General features: G+C 48.0%; 6 protein-coding genes across 6 annotated transcripts; 3 read left to right on the top strand and 3 right to left on the bottom strand.

The window, feature by feature from the left end:
- Positions 1-342: 342 nt before the first annotated feature.
- Positions 343-2,001, bottom strand: EDB82DRAFT_283344 (replication factor A protein 3-domain-containing protein). The gene is made up of 3 exons (XM_065607387.1): positions 1,720-2,001; positions 1,546-1,648; positions 343-1,327 (listed from the first exon to the last, which is right to left on the bottom strand). Exons 1-3 carry the CDS (start codon positions 1,876-1,878, stop codon positions 444-446), a joined length of 1,146 nt encoding a protein of 381 aa, XP_065464350.1. The 5' UTR covers positions 1,879-2,001; the 3' UTR covers positions 343-443.
- Positions 2,002-4,869: 2,868 nt separating this feature from the next.
- On the top strand, positions 4,870-6,631 carry EDB82DRAFT_283447 (uncharacterized protein). The gene is made up of 2 exons (XM_025729259.2): positions 4,870-6,004; positions 6,052-6,631. Exons 1-2 carry the CDS (start codon positions 5,092-5,094, stop codon positions 6,132-6,134), a joined length of 996 nt encoding a protein of 331 aa, XP_025583544.1. The 5' UTR covers positions 4,870-5,091; the 3' UTR covers positions 6,135-6,631.
- An 850-nt stretch (positions 6,632-7,481) lies between these two features.
- EDB82DRAFT_510762 (mitochondrial 54S ribosomal protein mL38) lies at positions 7,482-9,008 on the bottom strand. Its single transcript, XM_025729258.2, has 2 exons — positions 8,430-9,008; positions 7,482-8,380 (listed from the first exon to the last, which is right to left on the bottom strand). Exons 1-2 carry the CDS (start codon positions 8,938-8,940, stop codon positions 7,566-7,568), a joined length of 1,326 nt encoding a protein of 441 aa, XP_025583543.2. The 5' UTR covers positions 8,941-9,008; the 3' UTR covers positions 7,482-7,565.
- A 7-nt stretch (positions 9,009-9,015) lies between these two features.
- EDB82DRAFT_510764 (ribosomal protein L4 domain-containing protein) lies at positions 9,016-10,320 on the top strand. Its single transcript, XM_065608864.1, has 3 exons — positions 9,016-9,260; positions 9,308-9,431; positions 9,481-10,320. The coding sequence occupies exons 1-3, from the start codon at positions 9,066-9,068 to the stop codon at positions 10,260-10,262; spliced, it is 1,101 nt and encodes a 366-aa protein (XP_065464351.1). The 5' UTR covers positions 9,016-9,065; the 3' UTR covers positions 10,263-10,320.
- EDB82DRAFT_510768 (uncharacterized protein) lies at positions 10,321-12,094 on the bottom strand. Its single transcript, XM_025729256.2, has 3 exons — positions 11,801-12,094; positions 11,402-11,754; positions 10,321-11,357 (listed from the first exon to the last, which is right to left on the bottom strand). Exons 1-3 carry the CDS (start codon positions 12,053-12,055, stop codon positions 10,397-10,399), a joined length of 1,569 nt encoding a protein of 522 aa, XP_025583541.1. The 5' UTR covers positions 12,056-12,094; the 3' UTR covers positions 10,321-10,396.
- A 79-nt stretch (positions 12,095-12,173) lies between these two features.
- On the top strand, positions 12,174-13,083 carry EDB82DRAFT_283517 (NADH ubiquinone oxidoreductase subunit NDUFA12-domain-containing protein). The gene is made up of 5 exons (XM_025729254.2): positions 12,174-12,341; positions 12,390-12,410; positions 12,478-12,484; positions 12,535-12,814; positions 12,860-13,083. The coding sequence occupies exons 1-5, from the start codon at positions 12,291-12,293 to the stop codon at positions 12,909-12,911; spliced, it is 411 nt and encodes a 136-aa protein (XP_025583540.1). The 5' UTR covers positions 12,174-12,290; the 3' UTR covers positions 12,912-13,083.
- The last annotated feature ends 32 nt before the right edge of the window (positions 13,084-13,115 follow it).

The following is a 13,115-nucleotide window of genomic DNA, read 5'->3' on the forward strand; positions in this document are numbered from 1 at the left end:
TCCCATGAAGTTCATTGGGTAAAGCGATTTTTATTCTCGAATTCGCAAAGGCCGCGTTGCAGGATGTGACAAGTGTCTGATACTCAGATCCTATTTGAGAGGAGCTTATGTTCCGCGGAGATCAGTTGCCTGAAAAATGCAAGGTCTAGAACGATGTATCTCTGCAGATCAGTATTGAGTAATGTTTGAATCTCGATCCCGAATTCATATGCGATTTTGGAGAAACACTGTGTGATGAACATTGAATTTTTGAAAGTCCATTTGCCGAATTACGCTGGACCCTCAATTTTTATGCCGGCACACAAAACCATGATTGGATTTCGAGTGCCGATCTTCAACATCGCCCCAACTTTATATTTGTGTCCGTCCTGACATGCCCAGGGGCACGAATTGGTACCTGCACCATACCGAAAATTTAATAGGGATGTAGAGTTGAGAATATTCTATGGTCTCTCGTCAGTGGCCCGTTGTATTCGCCACCTGCCTGCATCATCCCGACCCATTGAAACATGAATGCGTCCAATCCCCTCGAGAACCGAGTCAAACAGCTCTGATTCCGGAAGGTCGTCTAATCTTGAGTCTGATATAGCCGAGTCATCGGGCAGACGGCGACCTGTCAGTGAGGAGTAGCGGCGGGAAGAGGCTGAGAATGTGGGGGACATAGGCGGCTGATATGAGCGGAATCCTTCCTCTGTGGATTGTGTCATTGGCGGGGACGGGAGTAAACTTGGAGAAGACATCGGGGGCGGAGAGTAGCCAAGGGGTGTGTATCCGTAGGGCTGAGCTGATGGTATGTGTGATAGCTGAGAATCTTGGTCGTAAGTTTGCTGTGAGCTTGAATATGTACCACTAGGCGTCTCGATGAAAGAAGGTCCTGTGGTTTCTGGGGAATAAGAACGGCAAATCGTTATTTCCTCTGGTGGCGATGGTAGAAGTGAGCCGATGGAAGGAGTTAGTAGTAGTGTTTGTGAAATGTGAGATGGATAGGGCGGACTGATAGATCGAGATTCGATTTCACGACCACGAATGTCGGAACTGTACGTTGTGAAAGACATGGAGATAGAAGGTCTACTCTGGCCATAGTTTGATCTTGTTCTGGACTGTAACCTCTGTGCAGCAGTGTGGGTGTTGTTGTGTAAGGGTCTCGAAGTGGTGGTGTCAGTTGAATCTGACTTAGGTGTCGTTACGTTTGATTTTCGATTTTTCTCGTCAAAATAAGCTTGTCTTTGATGTGTAGCGGATCTGTAAGCATCAGATCTCTTGGGTGATGTCCAGATCATGGCCACACGTGGGGCGTATGGTTGTGAGGACTGGAAAGGGCCATGATCTGGTTGCCCAAGTCAGTTGCCGGTAAAGATCGACTGATGCTTGTGTGTAGCTTGAACAACCGAGCTGTACAAAGCGAAATCTACAACAATCAGCATTGGAGATTTCCATAAACGCAATAGCAATTGACAGCAGTTTCAAGGAATAGCCATCCGCGCCGTTGTGATACAACGTGAGCGACGCAACTATGACGACAGAAATGCGAATTTCGATACTTACCCACAGTATTACCCAAGTCCCGGGATGTCAAAACTTTGATCGACAGGTCCGGGTTGACCTTTCCAATGACCTGCACGGTATTTCCGTTTGAGAGATGGGCATCCTGAAGTCTCTGATAAGCAAATGATGAAACCAATGTCGTGCGAATGACACAAAATGTTGTTGATAACTTACTCTGTTTAGCAAGACAGTGACAGTTCCGTCAGACTCCAAAGTTGCCTGATCACCTCGAAGTTGAGTCACTTCACCCACAAGCATGACGACTCGGCCGACAAAATTGTCGAGATATGCGGCGGTGATGCGCGGGGTTGAAAGTTGTTCGGCCATTGTCATGTTTGGTTTTTGTTTGCGATGAAAGGAGTATGATTGAAGCACGAACAGAGATGTGTCGTCAAGTTGCAATTACGATCGAATTGCCTGGCTACTGCTCCAGCAGGTGAGGTTGGTGAAAGAGGTCATGTAAAGCCTGTTGCCTGTTGGCGATAACGAGCAGGAGGGGCAAGCGCGTTGAGCTTCCCTTGACGCGCAATCACGTGAGATCATTATCTGTCACGTGATACTGAAGGAGAGCCTTACCGTGCTATACTCCGTACGTAGGTACCATTTTAATGAGAAAAAAACAATGGACAAATTCTTCGACAATAAGAGACTGCGAACAGGAATATGCACATTTTTGACAATATCTGATAGGGACAGTATTGTCACTCCTGAAATGAATGTCGAACTGGCCCCACCTGGTGGGAGAAGAATGGACTGTTAAGCTTTAGATGACAAAAATAAATAGACTAAAAAGTATGATCTAAGTGGAACAAAGTGGCCTAATAATTTAGTCTCTCATGCTCCTGTGGTTCCCTGATGGCCCCACTCTCAAAGATTCTCGTTCGGACCAATGGCCGACTCCTCCGATGAGCCAGCTTGAACCTGTCATCTCCATGATAAACCCGCTAGCCAAGCCGTGTCAGCGACTCAGCCCCCAACTACCCTCTATTTCCCTGTTTTACATTTCATTCGGACATTTTTAACCATCGCTTGGACTATCCGGCTATTGACCATGAGATAGGAACTTGTCGATACCCTGCGAACAAGTTGGCCTAGTCGGGTTCAACCCCGCACACAAGCTCAACGCTTCAGACAAGCACCGGGACAAAAGCTCCGGTTTGCAGCCTTGAGCGATGCTGAAGTTTCTTCTCAACGGATACCATTGCAGCAGTTCAACAAAGAGGGCGTGTGGACACTGTATATGCTACTGTACAGTGTACGCAAAAATATGGGCTGCTAGTCTCCCACGTTGATTAACGGTGGCTCGACAGCTATTCTTTACCGCACAGCACATACGACATCTGGGTCATAACTAACCTGCACAAAGATCAAAAGAAGGGATGATTTGGTGACACAGACAAATTTCTCTGAGGATATTCCGCAAGCAACTCATCTTGGGTCAGTCAAGAGTCATCAAGTTACTGAGAACGCGCAGCTAGGATGATCCTTACTTGTTGTGGCCCATGAAATCCGGATTGAAATCGTCGATCCTTTCAAGATATCTCTTCTCACAACGATTCAGCCATCTTCTTTCTCGACATGAAACCATTGCCGAGAATCGAGCGAGCTGAATTATCAATGAAAGGATCCTGTGTGCATGGGGAATGACGAGGCGACCATGTCATTTCTGCAACTCATATGCACAAATTTAATCAAATATTCAACTGCTCTTTCAACAGCATAGAAATACGCATCTCATGAATATAAAAATACTGAAGGATGTTCAATAAGTCCGGGGAATAGCACGGATGGATGCCGCTATTCCCCGTCGTTTCGCCTACTCGGGGTCATCCTAGGATCTGTACAGTCCGCATCACACTGTCCAGTCGAGAGCCATACAGTCGGCCCTTGTGGACAATCCGGCAATCCACATTTAAATGCTTCGATTGGTCATCTTTTGTAAACGGAGGGTAGGTCCGTCTTGGAACGATTGGTTGAAATGGTAATAAACGCCTCCTTCCACCTTGGGCAATACCACAGGGGTCACTCGAAAGTCCAGAAGCAAATCATACCGGTATGATTTGCTTATGGAGGTGACATTCAAAGTTAATTGATGGGGTTTTCCGTCATTCAGTACGGAGATGTTCATAGTTTCTACCCGTTTGGATGGTTGAATATGTCAAAACAGGATGACGTTTCTTGGTTGGAAAATCCACCACACAATTGTTGCGCATTTGTCTGCGCTCTGTTTGTGATTCGTTGACGGAAATAAAAGACGAAGGGTCCAATATCAAATCTGCAAGTGCCACTCAGAATCAACCTTCTCAGACTTGATTATTTGTTTGTTGCAGCTTTAGATACAACCCTGTACTCGTTTAGATTTGTACGAAATCTGACCAATTGTGAATTGAAGCCACCGGAGTAGGTCCGTCAATCCAGTGCAGTGTTCCCTTTTATTTTCACCCGCCACTCCCCTTACACACACTCCCCAAACCCCAGTAGCTGGATGTAGAAAGGACAAGCCATCTTGTATAATCAAAGGTTTATGTACATTGATCCACCGACTTTTAATACTGGAGAATGAGTGACGCAAGTAATTGATAGTGGTCGCATCAGTTGCTATAATACCTATTCGAGCCCTTCATGGAGGTGCTGGAAACGCCGAGTTTTAACGAAACCTAGCATTCTACAAATCAACCACCAATATACGTTCAGCTCACAAGTATCTTTCTTGACTCTTTTCGATTCCCATAAGGACCCTCATCAGTGATTTTGCCTTAACCCGAAAGGTCAGCTGTATCCAAGAGTTGAGGAGCCATAAGACACAAAAGGCGAACGAGACAAACTATTGGACTGGTCTGGACTGAATCACTCCGCGGAAACACCAACAGTCAAGCTCAGCAATTCGCCCCCCCTACATCTAGAATTCTAGGACCTACCTCCCCTGTTACTTCGAATATTAACTGACCGGAGGACCCGACTATACTCAATAACCCGCATCTGAGACTGCAATCGGGTTTTATATCATTGATCGACAAAAGCGCCATCTCATCCATTCTATTTTGCAGTAGCGGTGGTTCAGCTCGGTACTGTGAGGTGTTGCTTGTACTGCCTGCGCACATCCGGATTGGTTTCTCCGTCAAGCTGCCACCTGCCCTAGCAGTACCTACCTGGTTTTGGAAAGGCCTTTCTTCTACACCTTCCCAAGCTACCTACCTACATCTAACTTGGGTATAACACGGCCAACCTTTTACATCTTGATCATTTAACTCCAGATCGAATTCTCCGAATATCCCATCTCTCTCATCACCTTTGTATCCTCCACCACACTCGGCCTTTGATGGTCTAGACTCCTAGACCCTCAAACTTCATCCAATTCGGTTAAGCACCCCCTCCCTGTTCCCGCTTAACGTCCCTCGACCTCCCAGAGTAGCACGCTCAATCTTCCATCGAACCTTCGTTCGTCCGAACTGGCTCAATAGCCTCCTGCGCTTGCTGTACTACCACTAGTGGCAGAGCGCTATTCGTGCGGTACGCTGCAGCACAGCACTTGATCATAGGGTCAACATGGACAGACCAAACCAAAACTTTGGCCATCAAGCCCAGAAGTTCCAGGATAACTTTATCTCGAATGGTGGACAAGAAGATGCAAACATTGACCCGTTACTCAACGACGGTCCTTCCAATGCTGTTATGTTTCCAAGTGTTAGCAATCCCATGGACAACCAGCTATTCATGACTTCTGCCATGTGGAACCCTGCGCTTAACAACCCCGTTGATTTCTATCCTCCTGGCATGTCGGGCATGGGCCACACCACTTTGACCAACAACCCATTACAGCCCAACAGCCCAATACAACCCACCGACACGCAATCTTCACCCAGAACACCTCTAAGTGAGACTGTCTTTGCGGCATCTCGCACCTCGAGCAAATCTTCCATTCCATCCACCAATTCTGCCGATACCGATGCAAAACCCCGGCGTAGCAGTAAAGCCACCAAGACTCAACCTCGAAAATCGTCGACCGCGACAGCCACCAAGCCGTCACGTCAACGAAGAGCTTCCAAAGCTGTTTCCGTCAAGACGGATCCCGGAGATGAGGATGAAGAAGACGACGACGAAGATGATGGACTGGATGAGTCTGCCAAGCGTAGCAAGTTTCTGAAACGCAACAGGATTGCGGCATCAAAGTGTCGCCAGAAGAAGAAGGAATGGGTCAGCAACCTCGAAGACACTCGATACGGCTTGGAGCATGAGAACAACATTCTGCACAAGCAGTACAATGGTCTTGTGGACGAACTGAGCACCGTCAAGAATCAACTGATGATGCACGCTTCCTGCAATGACGCCAACATCAACCAGTGGCTGGACAATGAGGCGAAGAAGTTTGTCCAGCGTATCGCCTCGCAAAACAAGGCTCAGACTCCACCGCATAAGAACACTGGTGATTGCTGCGATAAACATCGTCGTAGCTCAAGTGGTATGTCACTGGACCCTACCATCAAGTACATGGCTAACAAACCACAGTTGCAACTTCCATCCCTCGATCGATAGAATCCGAGATCAACTTCGACCACATGCCGGATAGTATGATCAATTCGAGACCCTAAGAATGAAAGATGGTGGCGAGTGGGGAGGGTTGTCTTGACATACAGGCGGCTAGCCTAGGAAACGAAGCCACTTTCGACGCTTCTCCACAAGATCACAACAGTGTTGTGATCTGGACTTTGAAATTCTTTCCTATACAACGACGAAAAAAGCACCGAGAGCGATATCGAATTGAAACAGAATCGACGATTTGTTAAACGAAAATAAATGAGACGGAAGACTGTAAAGTAGCAGACGAAGAGGACCGGGAGAAGTCATACCATGACACGATATGGAACTTGACTGCGAGGCCCAAGAAGAGCATCAGGCCCGACTGAGCCTATGTCAGAACAGGTGTTTTTGACGTCTCCGATAATACTGGAATTCGATAGGGGTAGCGAAGGGATAAGAGGCCCATGATGAGATATCTATGACTTGACGCTTTCACGATTATGATTTGGTGTGCCATGTTAGGGACGTACGAGTTGCTAACTGAGTGGCAAATACCACATGGGAGTCTGGAGCTTGTCCAACATTTCTGAGGGAGTTGAAGTGCTAATCAGGCGACAGACCCAACAAAAGACAATTGCTTGACGAGGTTTGGCCATGGCAAGGATATTTATGGTTGGTTTTGCGTAGGGGTCAAAGCATAGTGAAGATGTATAGTACGGAAAAAGGAGTACGACAAAAGGAAATATTCAAACAAACCTAACGGGTAGCTGAGCGACCTACTTCAGATATCTGTTTGAGATATCAAATTTCCTGATGAAGCAAAACGTACGAGATACCGGCATTGGCAACGGAAAAGTGTACGAAGACCTGAATTGGGCAGATGGAGTTCGACAAAACCGATCAGAGCTTTACAAATTGGTAATTCGCCTACAAGAAGCAGGGGTTGGGCGAATTATTAAAGATGAGTGGCGATATCTATATTTGCCACTGTTCAGTGTTTTGCCCCCAGGGCACCAGAGATATTAGCTCCTGGAAGCACAACGTACGAAGTCAGCAGGTCAGTCCATGCTATTTGAGCAGGACTTCTTGGGCTGTTTATTTTTGTACTGTAATCTTTTAGGCAAATCTTTCTGTTGCCCACCATTCTCCAAGGGCGTATCAAGTTTATCAAACAGTACAGATCCAACTTTGCCACGGCTCGTACCAATAAGAATGTCACCTACTTGCTATCAGTCGTTGACGTCGTGGCGAACGCCTCTGTTCAGCTCCATGAAGAGAGAATATTGTGTGTGATTGGTGGTTACTTTGAGGTTGAAGCGAGATCTTGTATGGGAATAAATGCGGCTTAACTCTACTATCGAATTTATTCCCGGGTGAGGTGGAATCTTGAATCACAGGTTATACATGGAGTCGTAGATTTAATTCTCTTGATACTCTTACAAAGAGATTCCCATTTTTTAAATGTACAGTAATATGATACACGCTCATCCACCACCACTCCTCTACCTCCTCTTGATCCATCCCCTTGAGTTGGAGATGCCTTTGATGTTCTTGGTGTACTTCCAAAGGTGGCGGTACTTGGGTCCTTGTCGCTTGGCTTCCCATCCGCGAGGCTTGACTGGTGGCTTGAGACTGTGAACACGGGTACGACGGAACTCGATATCGGAACCGGGAATGTTGTGTCGGGCCATGACAGCTGCGGTGTTCTCATCCCAGACGCTTCGGAACATGTTGAAGCCAAAGGGTGTTGTGTTGAACTTGTCACGGAACGACTTGAGGGAGAAACCGTCTCGTTTGCTGTAGAGTTCCTTGAGCTTGGAGACGTCGATCTTTTGACCGGGCTCCTGCTCAAGGAGGTAGATGCCGAGACGGTGGTAAGGAGCACCCTTTTGGGAGAATGCGGGCATCCATGGTAGAGCGAGCTGATCCTCAGCCTTTATCCTGCTCAGGGGTAGAGAAGTGTCGTTGGGGCTGATGGGGATGTTGGCTGCGAGGAAGTGGCAGCGCTTGTTAAAAGTGTCGGAGTCAGGGTTGGGCACATCCGAGTCGAGAACGACGATAGAGACCAGACGCTCGCCCTTGTCAAAGACCTGCACACGTAGACGAGGGGGCTTTTCGCTGACGATACTGTCGACGATTTGACCGGGAGGAACCTTTAGTTGGCGGAAGTATAGCTGAACATCGGCAGTGGGCTCCAGCTTGGGGAGCACATCAGGAACGATGTTGAACTGCTTAATACGTTGGTTGATAAGTCGCTGGTCGTATGAGCGCCACTTGACTTCAGCGTAGTGACGGTAAATAGGCTTGTTCATATCGCCTGGATATGTTAGTTTAGCCCAGACCTGTGTTTTGACAACAAAACATACCCGTTCCATCCTCAAAACGCTTCTTAACGACAGGGTCATTAGCATCCGCGAGGATCTTCAGCTCTTCAACATATTTTCGTAGACCCCTCAGTCTCATATCCTTTATATGTTGACCACCCTTGATATCCTCCGGTTTCGTAGCTTCCAGTCGAGAAATCTTCTCAATTTCCTGCTGAATCTTCCCCAACTTCTCTTCTCGATCAACCGCCAGAATCTTGCGGGCTTCTTGGAAAGCCTGGTAGGGAAGGTGCTCGAATGGGAGGTCGCCAGTGCTGCGGATGGCTAAACGACGACGACGGGAACCAATTGGCATCTTTCCGGCCTTCATGAGCTGCTCCTCGAATTCGGGGAGCACCGTGTTCGGATCAAGGTCTGCTTCGGTAGGCGTAGTCTGAGTTTCGGCTGCTGGTGTTCGGCGGATGGCTGCAGAGGTGAAGGGGCGGACAATGCTGGGACATGTTGGCCGCAGCTGCCGAGAGATCGGCCTCATGGCGACCTGACAGCGCGACATGATAAGCGGTGCGGCGTGGGTGGACGTTGAATTGACGCTGAGTGATTCTTGAGATATCTTGAAAAATGCTCTGGGGATGGTTTGCAGGCGCTTTTGCCCCACTAAAAACTCGGGGCGGAGGACGGATGTTGCCGATCCACTTTTCTCTAAATCGCATCACGGTTTTCGAAACCTCAACACCAAAAGGCCGACCACTGCACCTGTATATCCACCACCAGTCTCTCCCTATCGATTGTACGAGTAGGGAAGTATCAAAAATGGCTGGCAAGGGAATTGGCTGCTTGGCTGAGGCCATGGGCGCTCTGCGGGTGTCTGCTAAGGTATGTTGAAGAAACTGCAGATGATGGTTTAATACTAACAATTACAGCCGGCGACAATCCCTAGGGCCTTAACACGATCAATGGCTACACAAGTCTCGTCAAACGATGTCTCGACAGAAACAACCAAAGATGTCAGCAACACACAGAGCATCCTACAGTCATGGAAGCCCAGTACGACTATCCTCGCTTCTATATAACAAACATCCACTAACCATAGCAGAGGAAACCGTTCCCGTCACAATTCACAACTTTCCCTCGTTGGAACCCACCGCACTCGAGCGATGGTCTGTCGACCACCTTTACCTCCCTCTCCGCCGCGATATCCTCCACCTTGCCGTTGTCTACGAAGGCGACAACACTCGTCAAGGTACCGCCTCAACCAAGACACGATACGACGTCCACGGTTCCCACCGAAAGATGCGACCTCAAAAAGGTACCGGTCGTGCCCGTCAAGGAACTAAGCAAAGTCCCATACTTCGTGGTGGTGGAAAAACGTTTGGTCCTCACCCTCGCGACTTTGGCACCCATCTGAACCGCAAGGTCTACGACAAGGCTTGGCGTACCGCTCTGAGCTACCGCTACCGACAGGGTGATTTGATCGTATGCGAAGATGGTATGGATCTTGTGCTGCCGACAGACTACGAGATGGTTGCTGGAAAGTACCTCAAGGATGGATTGAAGGAGGGGTATCTTAAGCGGTACATGACAGGAGTGCTGGGCAACCTTGGTTTGGGCCGTGCCACTGGTCGAACTCTGTTTGTCACAGGTAACCGACGTGAGGCTCTTTTCGACGCTATGGAGCAGGTTCCTTGGGAAGGCCGAGCACTTGGCATGGAGGATGTTGATGTTAAGGATCTATTGGAGACAGGCAAGGTTGTTCTGGAGCGAAGCGTGCTCAAGGAGCTGATCGAGAAACACCAAAGTGATTTGGTGAGCAGAGTCGTCATGCAAGGTCTTGTCAAGGGCGGACCTGAGACAGGGACGAGAGTGCTCGGTGCTTAAAATGCCCGTGTAGACTATATAAACTTGTATTATTTTGTACAATTGCATGTCATGACCGAATGGATGTTGATTAACTCTTGGGTATCATTGGACTCGGGGAGTCACTCTAGATGATTACACTGATTTACATATTTTTACAACGCTCCGCCCACTAGCGAAACAATCCACATGGCGACTCTGACTTTGAGACCGACTCTTCTTTCAGTTCGAGCAAAGTCGTCCCGAGTTGCCTTTGTAGCATGCTCCTGTAACCAAAGTTGCTCTTCTCCTAATCTTGTTTTGAGACCTTCGTCGCGAGTGACGATTAAGGCTCCAGCTTCAAGATCGTGAGAGTAGCTGCGCTTGGTGTAGTTGGAGCTTCCAATAATGCTCATAGCTGGGTTTTTATCTCCTGGCATCGTAACCCATAGACCCTTGGCGTGGTACGTCCATCCACCTGGTTGGCCAACAACACCATGGCGCCACTCCTTGAGGGTGATGTCGTTGTCGCGTCCTTCGTGGTGCACACGGTGGACGAAACGACGAGCGAGAAGGGTATAAGCATCTGGGAGAAGACCAGATACTCCTTTTGATTTGTAGAACCCGTTCGCTTCAGGGGAAGCTGTGATGACAGTGTTGGAGGAGGAAGCAGTACCGAGGAGGAGTTTTGTGAGTGAAGGCGCAGGGTTAAAATAACCAGCTGTAAAAGTCCAGGAAGACTCCCGATATGAAGGTAGAGCAAGAGTCTTGAGGATATGTGTAATGATAGGGAGCTCAGTTGAGGTGTCAGGCTTCATGACCTGGGACATCTGGCCAAGCATATACACTCTTGTGTCTGAGATGTCATTCTCAGGTTTGGACTTGGGGTGTAGAAGAGTTTGAAGAGTTGACGTAGTACTCTTGATGAAAGATTCAGGCTTCTCTAGTGGTGAAGGAGCAGAGTTGTTCTCTGGCCAGGAAAGAGTGAAACCTGCTGGCTCTTTTGAGGGTTGCACAAGAAAACTGAAAGATGTCGCTCCTGAGTGGATGTTCCAGAAGTGATCGGTGACTTCTTTTGAGGAAAAGAGATGGTACCGATCTTGGCGGTTGGTGAAGTAGTCGGTAGACAGATTTGCCCTGTCAAGTTAGTATTTCCCAAACTAAAGAATTGCATGACATACCCAGACATGATGATCTCATCATCAACGCCATACAGCTTCATATGTTGAAGTCCCCATCCCTCATTAATCCTTGTAGGGATATACTTTTTCCTCAACCCAGTCAAGTTTGGTGTATGATACATTCGAATCTCAACACGATCCGCTCCAAACTCTTCCACCAGAGGTGCCAGTAGTGATGCACTCGATGGGTTCGGCGCTTCACGAGTTCCTCGCAAAGCATCCGTAAGAATACTCAGTTTAACATCCGGGTTATTTCTCAAAGACTCTTGCAACGTTTCGATAAGTTCTTTTTCCGACTTTCCAATATACAATGTTGACAAAAAGATTCGTCGCTTGGCTTTCCGTATCCGATCCTAAACCCCATCAGTCCAATCCTGTCGTAATAAGTGATGATCGAACCTTTAATGTCTCGTAGAATTGGGCAGGTGTTTGAATGATTCGGATCTGCTCTCCTCGAATACCGAAACTCGGCGCAAGACGATCTAATTCCGTAACGAATGGCGCCAGAGCTCCAGCACCGTTCGAGTTGGACGCTTGAGCACCTCCAGCAGGCATGGCATATTGTCTTGTCTGAACCCTTGCACTTGTGATTCTGGGTCTGAAACTTGCGGTGCGAAGCCTCGTGGTGCAACGCGTACAGCTCCGAGCAAGCATATCGAGTCGGATGCAGCTTTAATTGAAGCTTGTAGTCTAATTAAAGATTGCTTGTTAATTGCTAGAATATTTCTGGTTGTGAAGCTTCGAGGTACGTACCTATTCCGTCACAGATGGCAATTTGCCGAGGTTGATCCGTTCCTGCTGGGCAATCTTCAAACCATCCCATCATTGACCGGATTAGCATCTCCATCCCGCTTTACGTCGAGGTCAATTGCTCGCTCAAACCGCCATCATGTCGACAATCGGAAGAACGCTGACCAACCTGCGAAAGGTTGGAATCAAGGTAAATATCTGTTCAATCGCTATCAGAGCCAAATGCTAACTTGTGTAGGACTTCTTTAAGCAGATGCTGGTATGTATCCGACTGAGCGACACCCGAATCCGAAACTCTGGCTAACGATGCCTGTTTGCGCAAATAGTACATCGGTACGCTCCTCACGATTATAGACTCTCGAATTACCTGCTGACATTCACAGGTGATACCAAGGCTGGTATTCTCATCGGTACCGATCGCGCCGGTAACAAGTTCTTTGAGAACAATGAGGAACTTCCCCTCCGAACACGCTGGGTCGAATACGCCAAGCACGATTACGATGCTGCCCATATCGAACCCGGATGGCACGCCTGGATGAGCTACTCCGTCGACAAGCCCCCTATCCAGGATCCCTTGTTAAATGCTGGTACACGAGCTTTTGAGCCTTCGCACGCCATTCCCAACTTCACCCAGACCAGGGGTGCCTTCAAGACCTACAACACGTATGTGCACCATTCACGAAGGGAAACAATACTGACTGTTTATAGCGCCAAGCCCAAGTTGGCGGCATGGCAGCCCGTTGCTGCGCCTCGGGAATAAGGATGAGACGGTCAAGTGTACATAAATTCGCGTAGGGAGCAGCTCGGCACAACCAAAAATGGTATTGAATTCAAACAAATTCTACAAATTGTATGGTTTGCTCATACAGTTAATGAAATAGATGCAGAGTCTAAGACGTGCACTCTATAGCCCATGATCCTCCTCTTATATGACTACATAGGAAATTCTACGACTTTGCTTCAA

The sequence above is a fragment of the Fusarium venenatum genome (assembly GCF_020744135.1).
Source record: "Fusarium venenatum strain MPI-CAGE-CH-0201 chromosome Unknown EDB82scaffold_3, whole genome shotgun sequence".
Taxonomy (NCBI): domain Eukaryota; kingdom Fungi; phylum Ascomycota; class Sordariomycetes; order Hypocreales; family Nectriaceae; genus Fusarium; species Fusarium venenatum.